The sequence below is a fragment of the Tenrec ecaudatus genome, chromosome 8 (assembly GCF_050624435.1).
Source record: "Tenrec ecaudatus isolate mTenEca1 chromosome 8, mTenEca1.hap1, whole genome shotgun sequence".
Taxonomy (NCBI): Eukaryota; Metazoa; Chordata; class Mammalia; order Afrosoricida; family Tenrecidae; genus Tenrec; species Tenrec ecaudatus.
The window spans coordinates 164,062,071-164,088,977 of NC_134537.1; the positions used below are offsets into that span (position 1 = coordinate 164,062,071).

At 45.7% G+C, this 26,907-nt stretch overlaps 1 protein-coding gene across 5 annotated transcripts in view; it reads left to right on the top strand.

The window, feature by feature from the left end:
- Window positions 1-3,571: 3,571 nt before the first annotated feature.
- KIDINS220 (kinase D interacting substrate 220) overlaps window positions 3,572-26,907 on the top strand; it is a 118,912-nt gene continuing 95,576 nt past the window's right edge. For 4 of the 5 annotated variants that reach the window (XM_075557135.1, XM_075557138.1, XM_075557137.1 and 1 more), the window contains exons 1-6: window positions 3,572-3,724; window positions 8,653-8,788; window positions 16,183-16,312; window positions 22,151-22,249; window positions 23,186-23,284; window positions 26,788-26,886. In XM_075557135.1, coding sequence (XP_075413250.1) covers window positions 16,205-16,312; window positions 22,151-22,249; window positions 23,186-23,284; window positions 26,788-26,886 — 405 coding nt within the window. In that variant the 5' untranslated portion in view covers window positions 3,572-3,724; window positions 8,653-8,788; window positions 16,183-16,204. The remainder of the gene's footprint in view (window positions 3,725-8,652; window positions 8,789-16,182; window positions 16,313-22,150; window positions 22,250-23,185; window positions 23,285-26,787; window positions 26,887-26,907) is intronic. The other variant, XM_075557136.1, reaches the window with a different exon arrangement.

The following is a 26,907-nucleotide window of genomic DNA, read 5'->3' on the forward strand; positions in this document are numbered from 1 at the left end:
TGTGCAGTAGATTTACCCAATGCGATGTGCCTTTTGCTCTCTGACTGCTGTTTCCATGAGCATTGATGATGGATCCGAGGAAGACGAAACCCTCGACAACTTCCACCTTTCGCCCATCTAGCGTGATGTTACTATTGGTCCAGTTGTGAGGATCTGGCCCTCCTCCTGTCGAGTCGCAGTCCACACTGAAGACTGCAGTCCTTAGTCTTCATGGTCAAGGCCTTCAAGTCCTCCTCACTTACTCACTTCCGTGTCCTCTGCAGGTGGCAGGTGGTAACAGGCCTTCCTCCATCCTGATGCCGAATTCTTTTCATATAATCCAACATCTCTGATTATTTACTCAGCATAAGAATGGTGAGAGGATACAAGCCTAATATACACCTTTCCTGATTTTCCTACACGCACTATTCCCTTATTCTGTTAGCAAAACTGTCTGTTGATTCGTGGAGAACGTTCTCATGAGCAAAATGATGTTTTCTGGACTTCCCACCCTTCTCAAGGTCACCTCTAGCTTGGTATGGTCCACAGAGTCCAATGCCTTTGCACAGTCAATAAAATAAAAGCACACATCTTTCTGGTGTTCTCTGCTTTCAGCCCAAATCCACCTGACATCAGCCAGGATATCCCTCTTCTGATCTGGCCTGAATGAAGCTCTGGCAGCTCCCTGTCAATGAACTGCTGCGACCACTGCTGGATGATCTTTACCACAATGTTACTGGCATGTGCTATCAGTGATGTTGCTCGATTATTTGAGCATTCTGTCGGGTCACCTTTCTTTGGAATGGATCTCTTCCAGTCAGTTGCTCAAGTAGTTATCTTTCCAATGTCCTGGCATAGATAAGAGAGTGCCTCCAGTACCTCTTGAGGTTGTTGAAACATTTAACGGAAAAGATGGCAGTTTGGACCCACCAGCTGCTCCACTGGAGAAAGATGAGGCTTTCTACTCCCATAAAGAGTTATAGTCGCAGAAACCCACAGGGGCAGTTCGACCCTGTCCCGAAGAGTCACGATGAGTCAGAATTGGCTCGAGGGCAGTGAGTAGTAGGTAATAAATCCTGAGGACCACAGAGCGTGAGTGCAGATTGTAGAACGGCTACATCTGATTGAGGTTATCAAGGAAGTTCTACAAAACAGGGAACCCGACGCTAGACCTTAAAAGATTAGTGGGATCCATCAGCTGGATGCAGAGGAAGGATGAATATCCAGGTTAGGGGACAACACTTTGGAAAGGCATGTAGTTGGGAAAGAGCATGGCCCAAGATTCCAGGAGTTGTTACTAGCTGCCAGCATGGGAGCGGGAGAGGGGTTGGAGAGAGGCACTGGTGGGAAGATCAGGGGCAAGAGGACTGGCAGGCACCAGCTCAGGAGGAGGACCAGTGGGGGGTTACAAGCACTCAATAATCCCGTAAGAGTTTTTATTGTGCCCAACCAACCCCCGGTGCAATTTCAGGAGGACTAGACATGGACAGAGGGACAGCCTTTGCCTTCTCATCGCTTGTTCTTTTAAAAATTCATCAATTAGGTTATGATTCCACTTATCTTTAAAAAGTATCCCCTCTTGTGCTTCTCATTAAAAAATCATTTTATTGGGGGCTCTTACAGTTATCACAATCCATACATCTATCCACTGTGTCAAGCACATTTGTACACATGTTGCCATCATCATTTTGAAAACATGTCCTTTCTATATGAGCCCTTGGTATCAGCTCACTTCCCCCCCCCCCCACTCTCCTTCCCTCATGAACTTTAATAATTGATAAATTATTATCTTTTTCATGTCTTACACTAACTGCTGCCTTCATCACTTTTCTGTTGCCTGTCCCCCTGGGAGGGGGTTATATGTAGATCATTGTGATCAGTTCCCCCTTTCTCCCCCCACCTTCCTGGTATCGCTACTCTCATTATTGGTCCTGAGGGTTTTTTCTGTCCTGGATTCCCTGTGTTGCAAGCTCTTATCTGTATAGCCAGATTTGTAAGGTAGAATTGGGGTCATGGTGATGGGGGTGGGGAAGCATTAAAGAACTAGAGGAAAGTTGTCTGTTCAGTGGGTGCCGTACTGCACCCTGGCTGGCTCGTCCCTCCTGATGCAGCTGACCCAGACGCCTTCTGGCTGTGGCCCCTCATCTGATGCCCTCCTCAGGGATAATGTGGGATAAGTGTTCCCTCCTTATGTTGTCTGTGCCGCCCGCCCCAAGGACCCTTGCATGCTAAGTGCAGACTTGAAAGTCTATTCTTTGCAAATAGCAGCTTGCTGAGGACTTGAATGAAAAGTTACACGTGATCCAGCGGTCTGTGGGAGTGGAGGCAGGGAAAGCAGTTGGGGCCATTGAGGACACGTCCTTGGAGAGCTGCTGACTGTTACAGAACAGCCCTGGAGACGGCTGCTAACTGCAAGGTCAGCAGTTTGAAACCACCAGCCGAAAGAGCTGTGAGTTAGTCTCAGAAACCCACAGGGGCATTTCTACCCTGTCCAACAGGGTCGCTATGAGTACGAATCCACTCAATGGCAGTGAGTTTTTTCTTGCCTTGTTTTCAGGCCTTTACAAAGGCGTCCTGGTGGGTCTGCTGGGTTGGGGACTGTAAGGGCAATAGTTCAAACCACCAGCCTGTCTGCTTCCCTAGCCCTATCTAGGGTCTCCGTGAGTCCGAATTGGCTCGTAGCAGAGGGTTTCAGAAGTTTCAAAATAGAACAGTGAGGTTGAAGACGGGCAGGCTCAGGCCATGGGCCCATAGGAAGGGGAAGGAGGCCCAGGGAGAGCAGGGTTTAGAATGGAATGGCGGTCGGTAGCAGTCTCCCAGAGGGCTGAGTCATGTCCATGCCCATGGACCGCAGGGAACACAGAGGAGGAGCTTGGTTTGGGGCAACACCTTAAGAATTGAGTCTGAGAAGGAGTCGCCAGGACACAGGAAGACAGGCAGCGGAGGTGCGCTGTCGTTCATAGGAGAGAAGGGTTCGTGCCCTCAGGTGGACGTCTGCACTTGAACTCCAGCGGTTGCACTTGGCAAGTGAGAGGAACTTCAGGCAGACCAGATGGAGAGGGCAGGCGGGCGGGCTTGCAGACTGGGAGTGAGTGAGGAAGTGATGAGCAGGGAATGAGGGCGGGGGAGGGGGGTGCTGTGTTTGTTCCCCCCAAACAAGCTCTGAGCAGTCCAGAGTGGAAATCCCACAGGCAGTGGGCCAAGGCAGAGCTGTCTAGCTTCTGGAGAAGGCATTTGAGCCGCTTTTAATTGGCAGTGTCTTCTGAGGTTGTAATTTTGATCTATTTCTTTGAAGAAGCTTTGATTATAATGGTTATATAGCCCCGACACCCCAAGGGGGGGAAAAAAAGCCAAGCGTTGCTGTCGAGGCGATGCTGACTCCGAGCGATCCTGGAGTGTCATCAGGATTAACGGGAGTGACACTGACAATAAAAAACCACCTGGACAACGTGTCCGGTGCACGCGTTCGGTGAGCTGCGGCAGGGTCTGGGCCACGGCAGAACCTGGGACCGCCGCGTGCCCTCGGCAGCGCCTCCGCCCCGCCCCCTAGCTCCTGCCCGACGAGAGGCGGGGCCAACCTAGGCCCCGCCCACCGCCGGCCACGTGACCTGTCAGCTCCGGGAGGAAGGAAGATGGCTGCCGGGTGTGGTGGGCGCCCGCGTCCCAGCGCTGTGGCCGCCGGGTCCCCAGTCCTGTGACGGCGCGGCGGTGCTGGAGGCCGCGTCCCCGGGCGGCTCGTGGCAAGGTCAGTGGCGGGCGGCGGGCACGGCGGGGGGACCGAGCCGGGCGTGCGCCGGGGCTGTGGCCTCCCGCGCCGGAGCCTCGGGACGGTAGACGGCCCGCCGCGGGGCACACGCCGCCGGAGCCTGGGCTGGCCTATCCGCTGGGGTGGGGTAGTGAGACGCCCCCTCCCTCCCACACACTTCCCGGGAGTCTCGGCCCCCGGGGGGCCCGTTAGCTGGGCCCTCGGAGGGCGCGGCGGGGCGGGGCGGCGGCGCCGTAGCCTTCCCGGCGTTCGCTTTCCCGGGGCTCCGCGCTCCGCGGCGCCAGAAACGAGCGTGCCCGGGGAAGGAGGGCGTTGTCGCCGCTGCCCGTGCGCACCTTCTCTCTCTGCGCCGAGAAACAGCCGTTTCCGCCCGGGCAGAGCGCTTTCGGCGGCTCTGCTTCGCTAGGGGCGCCCGCCGAAACGACCCAGATGCCCAGGGCGTGGCCCAGGGTGCGGCCCTGAGCGGTTCTGCTAGGGCCTGTTCTTACCGCGCCTGGGCGACCGAGAGCCAGACGCCTGGCTTTTTAAGTTTTAGTTCAATTAACAAGCTCCTGAGCTGGTTTTGAAAGCCCCTCCAGGCGTCAGATAGAGAGCCCCGGTGGAACAGTGCTCCGGGAGCGCGGTGTTCTTTGTTCTCCTCCATCTTTACCAGCGGGGGCTCCTTTCCCCACAGTCGCTCTGCGACGCGTGTTAAAATGTCAGTTTCTGGCCCCACAGACCCCGATCGACAGAAGCAGATTCTCTGGGGATGGATTTCCAAATAATTTTGGGTGCACACAAATGGAGAGTCCTGGCTACCATCTGCCTTCGTGTGGATAATTTCCTGGTCTATTTTTGCAAAGGCTGAGTGGACTACTCCAACCAGCTTTTGGGGGATACCTCAAATGCAGCCATTTCAAAAGGATCCCGCAACACCTGCCACCCGTACTGGGCTGCGGGATGGCGCTGGTGCTAACCACTCAGAGAAGTCTACTCTTCTGTCTCGTTCTGGGAATGCCAACGCCAACTTCCAGTGACTTCCACTTGGAACCTAGACATTTCGGACCTTTTCGTCGCTCATCAGTCACATGGCTCCTTTTACTTCTACATAAAAAATCTCTTCCCGGTCTTTTGGTCCACCAGAAACCAGGGAGTCCACATGGTTTAGCTTAGTAGCGCTCATTGCCTCCCCATCCCCTCTCTGGTGGGCGTCAGGGTCCTGATGTCTTTGTTTTTTCAGTAGGGGCCACATAAGCGCCTGTCAGATCGATTTTTCTAGGAAAAGTGTGTGAGTGTGCTATTCTACTCATTTCTCATCCAGGACTTGTTAACACAATAAAGAGCAGACATGGACCTTTTGACTTCAGAGAAAAAGAGGTTTCTAGAACAAGAGAAGGAGCAACACATCAGGATCCAAGGCCGCTTCACTCTGTGTCCGTTTGTCTCAAGGAAGGGACGTCTTTTTCTCTGTTTGTTACAGACTCTCTCTTCTCAAACGGAATAATTTTGTACGTGACTTAGTGACATGTCATGCCATGGCTCGGTCTGGTTTCTCAGACCCCTTTCTGAGAGAGGCTCTGGCTGGTCCAGTGTATGGCCTTCCTGGTTACAGCTGACTGTTGGGGGGTGGGGGGGGGCATGGCTGTGGAGGATGCCAGGGCTTATACGGGGACAGAGTCCTACAGAGAAGGCATCTTAAATCCCCTTGTGCAGTTACTCAATTTGACTGTCTACGATGTTTCTGCTAGTTCTGGACCTGTAATAGGGTCTGAGAGTATAAGAATGAGGAGATACATTATTTTTTAAGAAATCACTGATTTAACCACCCCTACTTTCCACCCTCAGATCTCATTTCTTTTTTTTAACAGTTTTATTGGCCTATAATTCACATAGCATAAAATTCAATTGTTTCATTACATTAAGGGAAGAGGGAAGTGGCGGGAAGAAAGGGGGAACCGATTACAAGGATCTACATTATAACCTCCGCCCTAAAGGATGGACAACAGAAAAGAGGGTGAATGGTGATGTTGACAGTGCAAGATATGACAAAATAATAATTTATAAATTCTCAAGGGCTCATGAGGGAGTGGGGAAGGGGGGGAGAAAAATGAGGAGCTGATTCCAGGAGCCCGGGTGGAAAGCAAGAGCTTTGAGAATGTTGAGGGCAATGAATGTATAAGTGGGCTTTACTCAATTGATGTATGTATGGATTATGACAAGAGTGGTGAGGCACAATAAAATGATTTTAAAAAGTTGTGCAAGCGTCACCACAGTCAATTTTAGAACATTTTCTTCTGGTACTCATTGTCATTACCCCCCTCCCCCCATTTCCCCCAACCTCTCCCGGCATACCCTCAAGAAGCCATTAATCCAGTTACTCTCTCCATATATTTATCCTAGATTTCATAGACAGAAAAACATTCCAAACAAAACAACAGACAAACCCCTACAATTGTATCTTTCTCCATTTCGTGCTGTTTCACTTGTCTGCTTTGCCCTTGGTTTATTTCCTGCCTCAAGCTTCTGTCCATCCTTCAAAGACCAGTGCAGAATGACATTTCCATGACGTCTCGTTGGGTTAGTGTCTTACTTGTTTAGTGCTGCTATGAAGAACTCTGCCGTCTCAGAGTCTCATTCCATTGAGTTGTCTGCGACATGATGGCACCCCTGTAGGACAGTAGAACTGTACAGTGGGTTTCCAAGACGGTAAGTCTTCATGGGAGGAGAAAGCCTCATCTTTGGCCCCAGGAACTGCTGGTAGATTTTGAACTGCTGACCTTGCAGTTAACAACTTATATTCAGGAATCCCGTTCTAAGAGAAACTCTTTTCTTTCAGCTCAGGGAAAAGGACCTTGTCTCCTTTCCTACTTTTTGGTCCATTGGTGATCATCCTGGGTATATATCTCCCACTCCCATAAAAGTCAAATTCAGGTGTCGACTCCCAAAATAGCATGGTAGGACTGGTATAGAATAACAGTGGTAGGCCTTCTTGTGCCAAAGCAGAGCAAATGGAAGCAGTTCTATTCTCTGTACATGACTTTCACAATGCTAGCATTTTAGAATTTGGTGAATCAGTTCATCTATTTTCTTCTTACATGGACCATCCTATTTGTATATGTCAAAGAAATCTTCACCTAGTCCATGGCTACAGAGACTTTTCCCCAGAAGTTTGAAATGTTCACCTGTTTAGCATTTAGTTTTATTTGAAATTAGTATCTGTATATGGCTCAAACAAACTAAAAGATTGGTGCTTGGAGCCTGCCCTAACCAAGAACTCTGGAAGACAGTTAGGTGACCCGTTTCTTAAAGGCTGCAGTGGGCATTGAGAATCTGATGAATAATTCCACTTGCTCCCCTGCAGTGGCTGCAGTGGGTTGGAACTGCTGGCCGTCCAGTTAGCAGCCAACACTTTAATCACTGTGCCAACAGGGCTTATTTTTAGGATATTAAAGTTGCAGGGGTAATGAATTATTTAATGTGACTCTTCTAGCCATTGTCTCCAACTCCCACCAAATGACCTTGGTCCCGCATGGGCCTGGTAAGAAGGTGGGGGAAGACACTGATGGGATTCGCCCGTGAGTGATTGTGAACAGGATCCCCTGGAGTGTCATCCTGGTGTGCATTCTAAGCTCTCCGAGAGCCAGGAACAGGGATCTCACTACTGGCAAGAACCAGGAGTGGAGCGAGTCCTCGGGCCTCTGGGACCCTGGACTAGATGAGACTGTCGCCGGAGGAGCAGCTGCAGAACCAGGAGCCAGCGCAGGGAGCAGAGCAAGTGCTTTTGAGCAGGAGGCCTCCTTGTGGAAGGAGAGCGCCTCTGGGCACTTAACTGACATGGGGAAGCTGGGCTTGCAGACCCACCAAAGTGGAGCTGAGTGCCTTCCGGCTGAGGCCCACTGGATGGGGTGGGGGGATGCCTCTGGGCATTTAATTTGGGAGCTGGATTTTCTGATACCCCAAGCTTGAGCGGAATGGAATGCCTTCTTCAAGTGGAGGCTTCCAGTGTAATGTGAGGCTCTTTGGGCATATTCGTAGTGGTAGTAGACTGGAAAGAACTTTGTAACATGTACCAATAAATCACTCAACCCTGAGCAGTTCCCATTTACATTACCAACTACCACTTCCTGAATAAACCCTTTCTTCATGGAGTTTGCCTGTGAGTTCTGTGTAGCCAGTTAGAACCCGGAGACGTAAAATAGAGACCGTTAATGCAAGAGTGTTGTGTTTGTTCCTTTTGTTTGGATGCTTTTTTGTTGTGTTGGCTGTTACTTGCAGTGTTGAATTGATGTTAAGGAGAAAGTATTTCCTCTCTCACTATCCATACTAGCTGCAATCTCGGAAACCCGCAAGGGTCCCATAGGGTCGCTATGTATTGGAATTGACTTGATGGTAGTGAGTTTATCTACTTAAATCATGAATAAGTTTGCATTTTGGCAAATGATTTCTCTGCATCATTTGATAGAATGGTGTGCTTTGTATTCTTTTTCCGTCGTTAAGACACTGACTCATTGTCATCCTGTGAACAACAACCGAACACTGCCTGATCTTGACCGTGCACGTCCTCACAGTCACTGCTGTGTTTGCCACCAGGTTTGCAGTCCATCCCCTTGAGGGTCGCCCTGTTTCCTGGCAACCTAGTGCTTCCTGATAACACGATGTTGAATCTCGCCACCGCCTACTCTAAGGCACACTCGGCTGTCCATCTTCTAAGAGGGATGTTTGTTCTGGCAGTCACCAACACCACAATTCAGATCCGAGTTTTGACCTTCCTTCCTCTCTGCCACCTTTCACTGGCATTTATGAGGGACTGAGAGTACTGGTGGTTTGCATTCAGGGCACCTTATTTCTCAAAGTGCATCCTTGCCCCTTCCATGTGAGAAGAGGGGTCTTTCATACTTAATTTGATTTCTTGACTGCTGCTTCCACAGGTGTTGCTTGGGGATTCAAGTAAGTGGAATCCTGGACATCTTCAGTATTTTCTCGTGTTGTTGGAAGTCGGTGTGAAGATTCTTATTTCTTTTATATCGACGGTGCTTCAACTCCTCTTTGTTTCCAGCAGGCAAGGTGGGTTTCATATTTAGTAGTTATACACTGATTGCTTTTTTAACATTTTAAACCAATCTGCGTTTGCATCAATCTGTGTTAGTTTCCCAGGGAGGTTCCTGTTGGTGCAGATAATTTGTGTGGGACAATTAACCCGAAGGTGGGTGGTTTGAGTCCAAGCAATGCTGCCTGGGAAGAAGACAGTGGAGGCTGTCAGCTTCCAGCCCCGGGAGAACTCTGCAGCGGCTTCCCGCCCCCCCCCCCCCCCCCACCTCCCCGTGGAAGCTGCTCACTGGCCTCCCTCCGGTTAGCCTCGTGACCTTCCTAGGGTTGCCAAGTAAGGACTGTAAGCCCGAGAAATGGATTGATGGTGAGGCTAGTCGGGCAAATGGGGCCCTGGCGGCAGAGGGGTATCGTCCTCTCTGAAGGAGCAGTCCCACGAGAGCTCTGCTCCCGTAAGTAGCTGCAGACTCCAGAACGCACAGGCCAGTTCTCCTGGGCCTCCAGGGTTTCCGAGTCAGAATGGACCGGATGGCAGCGAGTCTGCGGTTTTGAGGGCTCCTTTCCCACTGAGGCTCTAAGAAGGCCTCTTCTTGCGTCCGCCACTCTTTGGTGTGGAGCTAAATGTTCATGAGGCTGTCTGCTTCTCACAAGGACACAGCTGTGATTGTATGAAGACCTCAGATTAATTGGTAATCTTCAAAGACCCCATTTCCAACAAAGTCATGTCTAGGCACCAGGGGTTAGGACTTCAGAATGTTTTTGGTGGTGTGGAGTGGGTGGGGGCAAGTGTGGGCACATAGGAATTTCATTTGTTCTAGGTATATAATTAGTTTGATATATTGTGGAATTTCATTAGCTAATATTTTGTTAATAATCTCCACATATCTATTCATAAAGGATCTTGGTACATTTTGTATTGTTTTTGTCTGACTTGGGAATATTTCCTCATTTTGAGAAGACAGTATGCCAGTTGTTATTATTAATCATTGTTAATTCTTTAAACATTTGGTTCGATTCTCCAGCAAAAGCATCAGGCCCTTGGAGTTTTTGCCTCTCAAGGAATTTACTAATTAAGATAGTTCTGTAACTAATAGATAAATTACCTAGTTATTGATATTTTCAAAGAACCACCTTACCGTTTCATTGCTTATCTTTCTTTTTCTTTTGTGAGTTTCATTGGTTTCTACTGTTACCTTTATTTCCGACCTGCTTGATTTGCATTTATTTCACGTGTTTGTGATATGCATTTAGATGATTAATTTGAGCCTAATGTAATGTGCACATTTAACTTTCATTGCTTTAGCTTTGTTCCACCAATTTTTGACGTGTGTATTCATTTTATTGTGTGTATTTCATTTTATTTTATGGATGTTCTGTTTTTCATTTTCCTTGAAACTTTTTTTTGGAGGTATGGCTTCTATACAGAAGTTGCTCTTCAGTTTGAGTCTAATATGGTCAGCGGCCACACTATATGATTTGAACTCTCCTTTACTGAGGCTTGCTCCATGACCAGGACGTGCTGGCATAGGCTGGGATGTGTTGGGAGCCCTTGAAAAGAAGGCATGCAGGTGCTGGTGAATGGAATGTTCTAGGGCCTTGGTGAATCCTGGTGTCTGATGGCCTGGCTAAGTTTGGAATAACTCTTGCCAGCCTTGTGTGTTGATTGTCGCTGCTGAGGAGCGGGATTGATGCATGCCTCCCAGTAACACTGTTGAGTCAAGGACTTCTCCATTCAGTTTCATCCATTTTTGCCTCAGACGTTTTACAGCCTTGTTGTGATGTCTTAGTGATGGAGCCCTGGTGGCCTAGTGGGTTACACATTGGGCTGCTAACTGCAAAGTCAGCAGTTGTAAACGGCCAGCTGATCCACTGGAGAAAGAGGAAGCTTTCCTCTCCATGAAGGATTGACGGCCTCCGTGGGAAGCCCACAAGGCTGTTGAGTCTGTCCTATTGGGCTGTTGTGGATGGAGAATGATTCAAGTTTGAGCTTTATTTTAGATGACGTCTTAGTAGGGCGGTCCTTTTATGTATCATTATGTAATGTCACTGGATCAGGAGTCCTGCTGGTGTAGTGGTTCCATGCTGTGCCGTGATACTCATAGTTGGCAGTTCAAAACCACCAGCAGCTCCAAGGGAGAAAGACTGGGCTTTCTATTCCTGTGAAACAGGTACAATCTCGGAGCCCCACGTGGGCTGGACTCGATGGGAGGGAGAATTTAAACACCTCACTGAGGATGACATAGGACTGGGCAGTGCTTTTGTTCTCTCGAACATAGTCACTGGGTCAGAACTGATTAGACAGCCCCTAACAATAGCATCACAGATAATGGAATGCCCCGCTCCTGTATAATTTCATTTATAATTTTCTTTGTCTTACAGCCCACCCTATCTGATATTAACATAGGCACTCCCTTCCTTTGCTTAGTGTTTGCATAAGCTTTCTTTCACCCTTTTACCCACAGTCTACCTCTATCATATTTGAAATGACTCTGATAGAAAGCACAATACTCACTGCCAATCTCTGCCTATTAATTGATGCGCTTTAAATAATTTTTATAAAACAAACCTGCCATTTATTTTTTGTTATGTTCCCGTTTTCATGTCTCTGTTTTCTTTTTCCTGATTCCTGTGGGTTACTTTAACCTCTCTGGAACTCAGCTTTGGTCCAGCTGCAGTATTTGTGAGTTACGTCTCTAGCATTCATATTAGTTGTTCCGGGTGTTAAAGAAACGATCACAGTCAGCTGCTGCGTATGTTTCCCCACGTGAATGAGGTGTGGAAACCTTACCTCTTTTTCCTCCCTCAGTCCTTTCCATTTTAATAGAACGCTCTTGGTATTTGAGAGTTAGGTGGTGGTGTAACTCTGGCTTTGACGGTCATAGTTAAAGGAAAGTCTAAGGCTTGTTGTGTACACTGCTCCATCTACTGTCATGCTTGTCTGCGTGCAGAGTTCCCTGTGGCTGTTCTTTGGGAGTGAAATTGGCTGCTGGCAAGTTCTTCCTTTGTGTTCATGTGCGACTGTCTTGCTTTTCATTTCTGAAGGATATTTTTGCTGATAATTTGGCTGTTCTAGGTCGACAGTCTTTTTCCTGAAAATGACATGTCACATGCTTCCGTTCTGCATGTTTTCAGAGGAGAAATTCATTATATTTTTAGTTTTTAAAAATTTTTCCTTGCCTTTAACTTTTCAGAAATGTACCTATGTCTTGGTACAGATTTCTTGGAGTTTATTTTGTTTGGGGGTTCCCACAGCTTCTTGAACCTGTAGGTTTATGTCTTTGGCCGGATTTGGGATTTGGAAGGTGTGCGTTGTTTCAGCACGTGTTTGGTCCGGTTTCTTCCTCGTCTTTCCAGCTGCTCCTGCTGGAGCCCTCCCTGACCCTGACCCTGGCCTGAGGAGGGAGGTCCTCACATCCTTTTGAAATCGACTGTGGCTCTTCAGTTCAAATTTGACCGTTTCTATTCCTCTCTTCTCAAGCCCACTATTTTGTTTTCTTTTGCTTTGTCCTCTCCATGCAGTTGTTGCTTATATCCACTGAGTTTTCCATTTTGATGATTGTATTTTCCAGTTCTAAAATTTTTTTCTGGTTCTTCATTTAACATCTGTTTCTTTGCTGAAACATTTTATTTCTTTGGTGAGACTCTCAACTTTCTATTTATCTCAAGCATGCTTATAAATATTTTAAAAATTTTGATACCTGGATTGGACCCCTTGTTAGATTATTCTCGTTTGTGTCACCGCAGTGTTTGTGTCTGTGGATGGTCTTTTCTCCTTTACGTTGAGATCATGTGGATTCTCGGCACAGTGAGTGAATTTTAATCAAAACCTGGACATTTCGCAAATTAGGTTATAAAGAGTCTGAGGGTTATAATCTTACTGAATCTTGTATTTTAGATCTGAAGCTCCCAGTGGGAGAGGCATCCGCTCATTACTGCGCAGTGCCGGCTGGTGGCAGCCCCTGTGCCCCAGGGTTGCACTTGGCTAGGCGAGGGAGGCAGTGGACGGACATTCAGGCTGGCCACTAGGCCCCAGCCCATGCTGTCCTGCTTAGGAGAGGGAAGGCTGCTCATCACTGCTCACCACGACGCCTCCACGGAGGCTTGGGAAGCATCCTCCTTAAGGCTGTACTGTGCTCCCAGCCTTGACTCCTTCCCAGCCCCCGCCTCTTCGGAGGCGGGTTTTGAGACCGCCCTGCAGGGTACCTGGCTTGTTGGTGAGAGCAAGAGGCGAGGCCACAGGCTTTTGAAGCGTGCTTGGCTGGAAGAGAGAGGTTGCTGTCTAAACGTTTTCTGTCTCACTAGGAGAGTCGCTCCTCTTTGGGTTTTTTTTAATCTAGTTTTTTCTGAGTTTATTTTTGTGTAAACCCATTTGGAAGTTTCTGGGTTCTCTAATGCCTGGTTTGAGATCTATGAGGCAAAAAGGAAATGCACTATCACATTATTACTTGGGTCCCAGAGGCCTCTTGATAATCTGTTTAGTCTGCTACCTTCTTTCTACCTTTTAGAGTTTGCTCATTTGTCCCCCAACCCTACTCGCACCCCCCCAGTGTGTGTGTGTGTGTGTCCGTCCGGCCCTCTCTTCTACCCTCAGAGTTTTCTGCCATCCTCAGTAGAAGATGCGGAGAAATCCTATATTTACTCCATCTTTCCCAGATCAAAATTCCTGCTAGTTTTCTTTGGATTTATGTCATCATGGTGTATATTTTCCTCCTTCTTTTAATTTGTTTATTTAAAATCTTTTTTAAAAGTATGGCCAGCATATACTGAATTCCTGCTTTTCATCCAATCTGACAACCTTAGTTTTTAAGTAGCATGTGTTTAGATCATTTACTTTTAAAGTAGTGATTAATATGTTGAATCAAACCATACTCATTACTTGTTTTCCATTTGTTCCTCATTTATTTTTTCTGTCTCTTTTTTGGGGGGCTATATTATGATCATATTTAACCACTATTGACTTACTATTTTTACCTCTTTAAAAATTCATCGCAAGTTATAATAGAGTTGGCAGTATACGTCTTTAGTTCCCGTCTCCTTGAAAACGAGGTTACTTTTATGCTATGGTTTCAGAAATTTGAAATCCCACACTGCGCATTCTTTATGCGTCCTTTGTGCTATTATCACTTGTTTTTGACTTATTTACACACTGAAAACCTACAGTAAATTGGTACCCTGTTGCTTTAGATATTCACCTAGATTTTAAAGCTATTCAAAATAGTAGAAGAAAGTCTTATACTTCCCTTCTTTTAACCTTTTTCTGGACTCTTCCTTTTTTTTTTTTTGTAGCTCTTGGTTAGTTACTGTGTTTCTTCTGTATAAAGTGCTTCCTTTAGTTTTTCTTGTAGTTGAATTGTGCAGGGGATGCGTTCTGCCTTTATTTGACAGTCTCTATTCTCATTTTGAAAGATATTTTTGCTGGATTCGAGCTCAAGGTTAATTCACTGTTCTCGCAGCTCTAGAACAACGCTGCTCATTTATCTCCTGTTTTGTCTGGGTTTGACTCAGAAAGCGCTGTATTCTTTATTCCTCTGGAAGTAATTTGTCCCTTTTCTCTGGCCTTCTTTAAAAATTTCTCTGGTTTTCAATAGTTTGAATATGATGTATCCATTTTATTTGTTAGTGCCATTTTATACTCTACTTTTGGTGACACATGAGGCTAACCTTTTAGGCTGCTAATGACAAAGGCAGTGGTTCAAATCCACCAGCTTCTCCTTGGGAAGATGATGAGGCTGTTTATTCTCATACCAATTTATAGTCTTCAAAAATGTTAGGCTGGGCTGACTAGAAAAACAAATTCATTGATACTCAAATATGTACAACAGAGAGCTTTATATCAAAGAGTAATTGCATATTAAGAATACTTCCCAACCCAGTCCAGATCAAGGCCACAAGTCCACTATTAGCCCTTACGTCCAATACTAGTCCACAAGTTACTCTTAGACTCCTGCAGCCACTTGCAATGATGCTGAATGCAGGAAGATCACAGACTGGTGGTGTGAAGTCTTGTGGATCCAATAGAAAGCTTCCTCCTCCTTCCACAGAGTGGCTGATGGTTTCAAACTGCTGACCTTGTGGTTAGCCGCCCAATGTGTAACCAGTATGCCACCAGGGCTCCCTCACATCTCTGCTGACGACAGTTTTCTGCAGTGTCTCACAGAACTCATGAAGCTTCATTGTGATGGCCTACATGGTTGTGGGTACTGTTAAATTCCAAATCTGAAGTTCGGACATCTATCTGTCTGGAAGATCTTCTTCATCTCCAAGGCTGCTGAAGAAGCTAATGAAATCCAGGCAGGTGATAGACTAGAACTCACGTCCCAGGAACAAGAGGTCAGGCAGAGGAAGACCAAATGCAGGGTCCAGAACTAGAAGCCAGAAATGACCAAAAGTCAAAGCAGGTGTTCTTGTTTCTACTAATGTTCAGTCCAGAAGCAGAGGTTCTAAAAGGGGAAGGCTTTGATGGAGATGGGCTTTTTATCTTTCAGCAGGTCAAACCCCAGTGGAAACAAACGATGACTTCAGTTATACCATCTAGTAAGGTGGAGACTCAGAATACATCACACCTGAGTCCTATAACAGAACTACCTCCAAAATGGGATGATAACCGTAGGCATAGAGGCTAGAGTTAATACGATATAACAAACGTGCTTATGGCTGGCCTGACCATATTAAGTAATTGGCGACATCTCAGCAACCGTGTGGAGCAGTCCTGGCTCCTTCCTACAGGGCAGCTGCGAGTTGGAGTTAACTTGATGGCAGTGGGTTTAGTTTTTTGGATTTTCTGAGCCCCTCGAATCTGGTTTGATGCCTTCCTTGATTTTTGTATAATTCTTCAGCGAATATTTCAAGTATTTTACTTCAATTTTTCCTGCTCTTTGCTCTTTCTCCTTCTGGGATCCAGTTGCACATATGGTATGCCTCTTGAGTTTCTCACGGTCTTGTAAAAGATTTCCAGCCCACCTTCACATATGCTGACTTAGTAGATCGGAGTTGTGATCCCTTAACAAGCTCCTAGGAATCATTTACAAGCTTTCCAGGTGACTTGGAAAGATCACTGTGGTGATGCTGTGGGAGAGGCAAAGGAGGCAGCAGGGACACCACTTAGGAAGCTGTCACGAGCACTTGAGACCAGGGACGTGAAGGGGGCGTGGGCGAGGGCAGGATTTGGCATCTGGGAGGGTTAAGATAGAGGTGGCTGTGAGTCTGGAGAAGAGACGGGTGGGCAGTGCAGTGTCGTGTGGAGCTCTGCATCTTGTTTTCATCGCTGCCAGTGTGTCGGTATACAAGATCAAGGTTCAGAATGATAATGTATTTAGTAGTAACTTTTCATATAAAGGTTTGTGACTAGAAAATTAACAGTGATTTATTTTCTTTCTAATCATGAATGGTATGTTTTTGTCTAATTTTGACAGATACTGAAGTAAATCAGTGAAAATGTCAGTTCTGATATCACAGAGTGTGATAAACTATGTAGAAGAAGAAAACATCCCTGCTCTGAAAGCTCTTCTTGAAAAATGCAAGGATGTAGATGAGCGAAATGAGGTAAGACCATGTTTGACAAAGGGAATCCTTTACAATAATTGTTGATAACCTACTATGTGCCAGCGATGTCGGGAGAGACGTGTAGTTCTAGTGTCCAGTAACATTGGCCACTACTACATACTGCACAGTATACTGATCTCCTTGCTTGGAAATACTTTGTCTTCCATGTTTTCTAAATTACATTTTAACTTATAAATGCTAGGATAATTGACTTTGTGTTTATGAATGATGTAACATTGCTCATGGAATAAACCCAATTCAGGAAGTCTGATTTTTAAAATTTAAAATGCCCCAAGGCTACTTAGGCTTCTCAGGCTCCGTTTTCCTTTGAGGGGATTGACCACATGCAGTTAGGATTTGGGGAGATGATTTTCTGTAATGGAGCCCCAACCATCTACCTTAGTTGCTCCCTTCATGCACGTCAAGATTTTAAAGGCCTGCGTCTAGAGGGAGAGCTGGTTTGTGTCAGCGCTGCATGCCGCTGTGCGCGTTTCGTAGGCCGTGTCAGCATCCTCCGGTTTCCCGCCGGCCTGTTCTTTGCCAGTGACACAGCTCCCCTCCTCCGTGTCTGCTCGTCTTGGGTTTTGGGTCAGTGCTGCTGTTTGCTCTTAGACAGATGGTTGTCAGGGAGTGCACCACTCAAGGGTGCTTCTGTCCATCTATGATTTGCTGAATAGCTTCAGTTCCAATTACAAGCGTCTCCTAGGACATTACTCTCAGAAGTCTCTCTAGTCTCGAAGTCCAGATGGTCTGCCCCCACCTTTTTTTTTTTTTTAAGGGATTTGAGATTTGCTCTGTGTTTTTCTTCTTTTCGGTTATGTCCTTGGTCAGACGGTTGGCTGGGTAGCAAGCCAGGCAGCATTTAGTTCTGTTCTCAGGTCGAAGAGGCGGTGCTGCACACGGACTGCTTGTCCTGCGGGATAAGTTCTCCTGTGAGCCTTTGATTTCCTGTCATCTCTTCTGTTCCACGAGAAGAGACACTGATCGTTTCGTCTTAGATGGATGACCTTGCACCAACTTTGAAGACTCCAGATGCTAATACCTTTTAAAAAATTTATTGTATCATTTTAGTGGGGGCTCTAACAGCACTTATAGCCATCCATCCATCCATCCATCCATCCATCCATCCATCCATCCATCCATCCATCATGTCAAGCACATTTGTACACATGTTGTCATCATCATTTTCAAAACGTGTTCTTTCTACTTGAGCCCTTGGTATCAGCTCCTCATTTTTTCCTCTCCCTCATGAGCTCATGATAATTTATAAATCCTTATTATTTTCTTACCTTACACCGACTGCTGATTCCCTTCACCCACTTTTCTGTCCTTCCCACTGGGGGTGGTGGTAGTTATAGGTCAATCATTGTGATTGGTTCCCCCTTTCTCCCCCATCTTCCCCCTACCCTCCTGGTATGGCTACTCTCATCATAGGTTTTGAGGAGATTATCTGTTCTGAATTCCCTGTGTTTCGAGCTCTTATCTGTACCAGTGTACATGCTCCAGTCTAGTCAGATTTGTAAGGTAGAACTGGGGTCACGATAGTGAGTGGGGAGGGTGTAAGGGAGCATTAAAGAACTAGAGGAAAGTTGTGTGTTTCCTTGGTGCTAGACTGCACCCTGACTGGCTCGTCCCATCCTTGTGATCCTTCTGTAAGGAGGTGTCCAGTTGTCTACAGATGGGCTTTGGGTCTCCACTCTGCTGCCTTTCCCCTCGTTCGCATTGATATGAATGTTTGTTCTGGGGTTTTTTTAAATCATCTTATTAGGGGCTCATACAACTCTTATCACAATCCATACATACATCAATCGTGTAAAGCACATTTGTACATTCATTGTCCTCATCATTCTCAAAGCATTTGCTCTCCACTTAAGCCCCTGGCATCAGGTCCTCATTTTTTCCCCCTCCCTCCACACTCTCCTTCCCTCATCAACCCTTGATAATTTATTATTTTGTCATATCTTGCCCTGTCCGAAGTCTCCCTTCACCCACTTTTCTGTTGTCTGTCCCCCAGGGAGGAGTTCACATTTAGATCCTTAAAATTGGTTCCCCCTTTCCAGCCCAGCCTCTCTATACCCTCCCAGTATTGCCACTCTCACCACTGGTCCTGAGGGGATCATCCACCCTGGATTTCCTGTGTTTCCAGTTCCTATCTGTACCAGTGTACATCTTCTGATCTAGCCAGACTTGCAAGGTAGGATTTGGATCATGATAGTGGGGTTGGGATGGGGGGAGGGAAGCCTTCAGGAACTAGAGGAAAGTTGTATTTTCATTGTTGCTACATCGCACCCTGACTGGCTCATCTCCTCCCCAAGACCCTTCTGTAAGGGGGTGTCCAGTGGCCGACAAATGGGTTCTGGGTCTCCATTCCACACTCCCCCTCATTCAAAATGATGTGATTTTTTTGTTCTTTGATGCCTGATACCTGATCCCACCGACACCTTGTGATCACACAGGCTGGTGTGCATCTTCCATGTGGGCTTAGTTGCTTCTGAGCTAGATGACTGCTTGTTTACCTTCAAGCCTTTAAGACCCCAGATGCTATGTCTTTTGATAGCTGGGCACCATCAGCTTTCTTCACTACATTTGTTTATTCATCTGCTTTGTCTTCAGCGATTGTGTTGGGAAGGTGAGCATCATGGAATGCCAGTTTGATAGAACAAAGTATTCTTGCATTGAGGGAGTACTTGAGTGGAGGCCCAATGTCCATCTGCTACCTTAATACTAAATCTATACATTTATGCCCAGAAATCTATTTCTACATCCTCATATGTAAATATATTTACATATGCACATGCCTTTATTTAGACCTCTATAAATGCCCTTTGCCTCCTAGCTCTTTCCTCTTGTCCCACCATCATGTTCAGCCTTCAGTAAGGTTTCAGTAATTCCTCTTGGTTACATTACCCTTGATCGCACCCTACCAGGCCTCCTACACCCTCCTTACCACTGATTTGGATCACTTGTTGTCTCCTTGTCCCTGGGCTTGTTACTACTTTAGTTTCTAAGTTGAGTAAACCAGGTCTGATTTATGAGGTATTAACCCTTTAACTTTTGGAGATATATTATACTTTGTGGTAACTCTTCCTGAAAATTATTTGCCTTTTTTGGATAGTGTAGCTGTACAAGTATATCAGTTAGATTTGCTTTAAACTTCAAGTAGGACTAGGCCCCATATAGTGGCCTAGACACATTAAAGATTTTATTTTTCTCACAGGACCCCATTCCAAAGCTGGAGTGGTGGTGCTGGAAGCAGAATTAGAGTTGAGTCGCTTCGATGAATGGTGTTGAGAATTGGAAAGCGGTGGGAGGGCAGGGTTCGTCGGGGCCTTAGAAGGCTTCAGGGGCAAGTCCATACTGATTGGCTCATAGGGATAGTCTTCATTGATGGAGGTGTCTTCAAAGCAGTGGCCTTCTGACATTCGTTTAAAAAGTAGCCTTGCCTATTGGAAACACCTCCAGTGTCAAGTTGTTTTTCTAGCAATGTGCCTCCCGTAGCACATGTGGAATAACTCCCTGTTGCTGTTCAGGTTGGCCTGGCACATGTGGGCTTTCTTGATTTGGTCTCAGAAAGGTTTTCACCTGATGAGAACAACCATTGATTTTTATTGAACACATAGCAGTGTCTCATAATATCCTGATGACCCAGGCTCCCTCCTATTGGCCACTCACCATTGACTGTCTGTGAGCACAGTCAGCCGTGGAGACACAGCCCCAGGGTGGTAACTGTGCTGGAGGCCGCCGAGGGAGATAAGCATAGGCCTCTGGGGAGCCCTGCCTGCCGTCATTGGCCGTGGCACCTGATGGTATCTAGCTGCACGGCGAGGCTGAGAACTATGTCTCAAAGCCAGCGGGGCAGTTTGCCACCTCCTAACCAAATGGCAACTCCCTGGATTTGGGCAAATGGGCAAAAGTTTGCGCATGGGAAAATGATGGCTGCTAAAATGCTTTCTTCGACTAGTTCCTAGCTAAGCGGTTCCTAGTGGACCGCTTTCTTTTCTGTGTAGTAATAATGAGGTGTTTCAGTGTACTCCAGAAAGAGCGATTCAGTGGTCAGCTTTGACTGTGTACACGCTCTGAAATGCACTTAACAGAAAAGTCCTCTCCAGTGTTTGGAATTCTTTTGAAAGTTCTGTCGTAAAACTCATGTATCCGCAGGGTTCGGGATCTAGAATTTATTGGCCACACTTTATGTACCAGACTGATGGTCTTGCTCCGTGCTGTACCGCAGTCGCTGCGGCTAGAAGGGGTGCCAGCAGAGGGCAGAGCCAACAGAGAGGTGTGAGGGTACAGGAATGAATGCCCTGAGCCGTGACTCAGAATCATAAACATAATGCTTAAAGTAATTTGTTTCAGAAAGTCGCAGTGTGTGCATTACCTTTCACAGTGATGGCTGTCTGAAAGTTATAATCAAATTTAATGCTTAAGGGATACACCTGCCCACCTGTGTACGTGTAGTACTTCATGTGTTATACCTCACTCCCTAATGACATGAGTAAACGACATGTGACTGTGTGATTTAGAGTCTGTTCCATACAAGTGTCTGCATTTAATGTGATTAGCTATGTGCTTTATTTAAAACAGTCTTTGTGGTCAACACTTTGCTTGGGTTATTTTTACATTTAAGATATCCATCATTTTTTGCTAATTATAATAATTTATTTGCTTTTGTATTTGACATTTTAATTCTTTAAGGCTTTGGTAACCATTTGTTTTTTGAGCAAATGTTTGCTCACCAATTGCTTGAGTCCCTGTGTGGCAACCGCTGCCCCACACCAGAGCTGTGGGATTAAACGCATCTGAGCAGGTGGGCTCACCAGCCTCTGGCGTTGAGTCGGTAGGGGAACCAGACAGTGATCAGTTAATTTCCCAAGTGCGCGGGTACTGGCCAACACAGAGGAATGAGGTAACGGAAGCGTGCGGGGGTCAGTGAGGGAGAAGATTGGAGTGTGGGTGGTCATGAACTGGATGGAGCATGTGAAAACAGGCCTGTGGAACATCAGTGGCGAGGGCAGGACACTGATGAGGGGGAGCGAGATGGTCCCCGTGGTCTCCCCACTGTGGGCTCAGGACCTTGTAGGCCGTAGGGAACATTTCCCTGAAAAATTTCTGAACAATTTTAAGGAGAGGAATGGTATTTAAAAGAAAACCAGCAGACATAGATTGTCCTCACACTGGTTTACAAAGAGCCAGCAGGTGCCTCAATGAATATCTGATTGGGCCTCATGTCATGGTACACAGAGAGCCTGAGAACCTTAGTTCTATACTCGGGGTTCTTGGGGACCTGCCCTACCGCCTCCAGGGCTGAGGGCCTCCTGGCTCTGAACTCCTGGAAATCCTGACCTAACAAGTGGGACTTTGAGTTGAATCACTTGAGGTGTGAGGGAAGGCTTCCAGACTGTGTGCAGTGTAAGGCAGCATCTCTGCTGTCGGTGCTTCTTCTAGCTCTGTCTACGGCAGTTAAAATCACACTCCGATTGTGGCTCACCTGTGAGGGAACTGCACACCGTTGGTGTGCTGAGATTTTTACGGTGTTGCTGAGGTGACACTCCAGGCACTGCTATTTTATGTGGGGACTTATTTTGAATGAAAATTGCAGCCCCTCAAACAAATACTGTAGCAAGACAAGTTCCGTTGAGCTTTCTCTTTGCCTTCTTTATTATTGGTACGAACACTAAGGTTTCAAAACGGTTTCAAAAGTAGTTATTGAATTCTAAATTCCCAGTGCTTGGCGTTCCTTTCTGACAGTGCAGCGGTGGTGGGCATGTTTAACTGTGACGCTCCTGTGAAAGCCCCGCCTCTTGACGTGTTTCCCATATGTGCCGCTTGTGTTCTCAGTGTGGCCAGACCCCCCTGATGATAGCGGCCGAACAGGGCAACCTGGAGATCGTGAAAGAGCTGATCAAGAATGGCGCCAACTGCAACCTGGAGGATCTGGTATCATCATCATGCCCTTTTCTGTCCTCTTTTCCTTTTCCTGAACTTTGTTGTTTCTTTTTCTAAAGTAATACTTTATAGATGATACTTTCAGATATGTCTCAGTGCAGCTAAGTCTGTTTGTAAAAAGAGGTTAATACAGGAGTGAAAGGTTGACTTGTCACGCAGGGTCCCTCCCGGCTCTCCCCGTTTTGGAAGCTTACCTCCCTGCCTAGAGAGCATCAGTGAGTCCTTTTATTAAGTACCTCCCCATGAGGGTAACTTATTGTAGACATCATATGTGATAATATGCAAAAAGATACATTCTCTTCTGATACCACTTCTGAGTGATAGATTGCTGTTTGAAAATGCTTGCCTTTCCTCTCCTATTTCTAATTTCCAAGCATTTTTAAAAATTGACATGCTTACACCTATTATTTTTAATTGTGTGATCTTTTAAATTAAATTATAAATTACATTCATGAAAGAAAAATGAGGGTTTGGTACTGGTATTCTTTATTTAAAAGCCAAAGGTAGACCCAATGGTTTTCTTTATCTCATCATAGGGGATCATTGTGGTTTAATAACCTCTGAATGGGCTCTTACACCTGATTATAGGCTCTGTAATTTTAACTTGGGCTGATGATGCTAGCCATAAGCACTAGATTTAAGGCTGTGATAGACATCTTTAAAATAATGCAGTATGTGATTGGACTGCCTTTGGAAGACCGACCAAGCAGGGTGGCGCCACCCTACACTATTAGTAGTAGCACACATCTGGGAGAAGTGCCGGCGCCTGTCGCACTTGTGCTGCCTGGTACTCTAGAGGAGCGCCGGGTGGGTCACGTCATGTCCACTTGGTATGATCACCTGGTATGTAACTGTAAACTTCTCTTCCTCACTTTGGAGTGCGATGTTTGGCTTTGCAGAGGTCATGTTTTTGTGCATGTGTTACAGGATAACTGGACAGCACTTCTGTCGGCTGCCAAAGAAGGTCATGTACACATCGTGGAGGAACTTCTTAATTGTGGGGCTAATTTGGAGCACCGAGATATGGTATGTCTGTCCGTCATTGTGCTGCCTTACTAGCTAGCTGAGATCATACTAGCAGTAATAGTGTGTGTAGATTCCTGTGCTAACATGTGAGGTGATAACATTCGTGGATGTGTAAGGTGGTGTGCTTAGGAGGTGGGACTGGGCAGTGAGAGGCTTGAAGGAAGGCTTCACATCAAGGTTCTGTCTATCATGTATCCTTTAGACTCTCTGGTATCATCTTAAGTTTATTTCAGAGTAAAACATTTTGAAATATTGTTAAAAAGAACTCATTACTCTTTAGCTATTTATCAGTGTTTTAGAACTTTTGAACAAACTGTTTCCTTTAGAGAAAAATTTTAAGGGGATGTAATTTATACCAAAAACACTTTCTGTTTAATGTGACAATTTTCAGGGTTCATACTTAAATACATTCATTTGTAGTATGTAATTCTGTTTAGGCATGCTATCCATACACATTAAAAGTTATAAAAGATAGGATTCTTAATTATCACTTAGCTCATATTTCAGTTAGTGCCTGGTTAAAGTACAGAGGTTAAAAAAAAGGAATCATTTCTTATGAATTTCTTCTTTGAAATAGCTAGCCTCTTGAGAAATTTAATTTTAGCAGTAGAAGAAAGGAAGAAATGATCTGGCTTGGTGTGTAAGACGTGCTACTTCCGGAGGCCCCTTCTGTAGAGAACACGTTATCTGGCTTTCGAAATGGCTGTGTTTTGGCACCTTGTATTTTTGTCGTGTAGAATAATTCACAGCCGTTTCACCTCCATACTGGTAGATTTATAACCAAAGTAATGAAATGGTCATTTTTATAGGGAGATTCTGAAAACGGTATCTTACCTATTTATTTTAAAAAAATTGCAATCACTTTATAAGTACTGCGTGAAAGTTCACAGTGCTGTACAGTGGGCCAGGAGAAGATAACCTACAGAAGAGGCAGATCTGATACGTGAGAGTCAAATGTGGCCTGCTAGCCTGATTGGTGCATGAAGCTGAAGGGCACTGCAGGGGGCTACTTACTTCCCCGTGTGCGGTGAAAGAAACCTTCCCAGTCTATCAGCTGCATTAATATTAGACTCCTAATAGTCCCTGTTCCTCCCAACAGCCCAGGTACTGAGGGTAAGTTTTGTTCTGAGTACAGTCCCAGACCCTGAGACAGGGCGAAGTTCATGTTGGCTCAGTCACACAGGCAGGAAGCAATCAGCAGAGGTTTTGAACCCAGGTCTGCCTTACTGCAGCGCCCTTCTCCTGTGCCACTCCTCTGTACGAATTAGCAAGGGGGTTAGAAATATGAAAGTACGTTATGAATGCGGGATTAGCAGTCCTCAAACTTTATGGCTCTCTGCACTTCTTCCTGTTTCCCCAAAGTACTTCACCAAAGCCTTTTAACATTTAAAGGATAATTCCCTTTGCCTTTGACTTCCCCAAAGTTGGAGAAATGGAAAGCAGTATCCCTTAGTAGTCACTGTGAAGGGAACTGAACCTCAGAGGACTGCTGGGCAGTGCCAGTCACGGATCTGGAAAGTAAGGCGGAGAGATGAGTGCGCGCTGAAGTCAGGAAGATGCTCCAGGATGTTGTGACAAGAGGTCGTGGATCCTTTCTCTGGAGGAACTTGAGTTGACACCAAACTGAAGAAGGTGTTCATGAAACACTAGGTCTTAAAGAATGATTGGCTCCAATTACTTCATTTCATGAACTTGGACATCGTTTTCTCAAGGCTACGTGTTTATCTCATAGAATCTGGCATAGGGGATTTTATGCAAATGAAAGTGTGGTTATGAGCATCGTGGAAGTTCTGGGCAGATCTTTTACAGATGGTAATAAAGCTGCCTGTGACCTTGACCCACTAAAAAGTCTTACAAATGCCCAATACTATAATTTGCCCTAAATAAGTCATGTACGTCTTAACTTTTAGCATGTCTTTGCTATTTTTGAAGAATACTAGTCAGATCTTTGTAGAATGGTCCTCAAGTTGGATTTATGTTTTAAGTTTCTTGTGCTTCAGTTCAGATTGTACGTTTGGGGAAGGATGCCCCCTGGTGATGGTCCTGCGAGGAGTGCAGCCTGTGTTGTGTATTCACTGCACTGCTGCCTGCCTCTCTGGGTTCAGGTGTAACATCTGTGATGGAGTTCTGCTCTAGGAAATTGTACTATGTCTCTCATCACAGCTTATTTAGGGGAAGAGGTTTTCAAAAGAAGTTACACAGATAGCTTGCTTTTGCTTCGTGTTCACTCACTCCTTTCAGCATTTACCCATGAATTCTGCCTGCAGTAGTTGTTGCTGTGTTGTTATGATGGTAGTTTTCTATCTCCTTTATTTTTCTACATTTATAAATTGGACTTTACAAAATGGTCCTCTTTATTTTTTCCCCGTTTCAGAATCACTAACCTATACTTGGTGAGCATCAGATTGTTCTAATAATGCAGTATATATGTACAGTTGTTTTTTGTCTTTATCTTTACATTACCCAGGGAAAAAAGATTGTTTTCCAAAATTTCTTTGGCTAACTTCTGAGTAATTGTGTGTAATACAGCTAGCTAGATGACCCCGTGTGCGTCTCCTCCACAGCCTGGGGGAGTTTTGATAATTTTCATACAGTTAAATTTATGAGTGGCACATTCCTATGGGTTTTGACAAATGTATAGCGTTCTGTCTCCCGTGAGAGTTGCTAATAGAGCACTTCATCATGTCAGTGATCCCTCATGCCGCTCATTTACCAGCAGGTCCTCAGAGCCCTCCCGCCTCCACCCTGCTCACCAACCCTGGCTTTCTCTCTGTGTAGTCTTAACTCTTCCAGGCGAGGTCAAGAGGTTTTTGTTTTTCTTTAAATTCTCATTTAGCTGTTAAAATCAGAAATAGAAAGATAAAGAGATTTATGGTCTCAGAATCAAACGCAAATTTGCTCAGGTACTAATTAAAAAAATAACGAAAACCTGAAAACGTTTATTCCTTAGTATGATTTGATAATAATGGCCTGTATTCAGTTGCATAATGACGAAAGAAATCGCCCCTGCAGCTTCGACACTGGACACGTCATCTTCTGGATTCTTGCTAGGCTGTCTTTTCTACTCACAGTCGTGATGAGCATTGACCTAGCGCCCTGCCCGTGTTGTCGCAAGAGAGACCGTGGTGCCCCGAGATCTTAAATTCAGGAGGCAGTCTGACCACCAGCCTCCGTCTCTGGGCAACGGGGGCTCTTACAAGGAAGAGAACTCAAAAGCCTTAGAAGTTTTTCTAGAGAAAAAAAATTGATGCAATGAAAAGAGATTTTAGGAATGTGGGAGAGGTCATTATAAATATTTCCTATTTTGATTCCCAGAGGTAGTCCAAACTTGTCAGTTGAGTAATCCTTTGTAGGATTGAAAGATCTGCCTTCATAGTTTCCTTGTTTTACTTCCATAAAGCTGCGGTTCTAGGAAGAGAGTTTGCAGAAGGACCTGCATCAGTGGCGTGTTTATGCTGGGGAAGATGCATAGTTTTTATTTCGCGCCCCTTTTGTCTCTTTAGGGAGGCTGGACAGCGCTCATGTGGTCATGCTATAAAGGTCGCACTGACGTAGTAGACTTGCTTCTTTCTCATGGGGCCAATCCGAGTGTCACTGGTCTGGTAAGTACTACCAGGATGTTC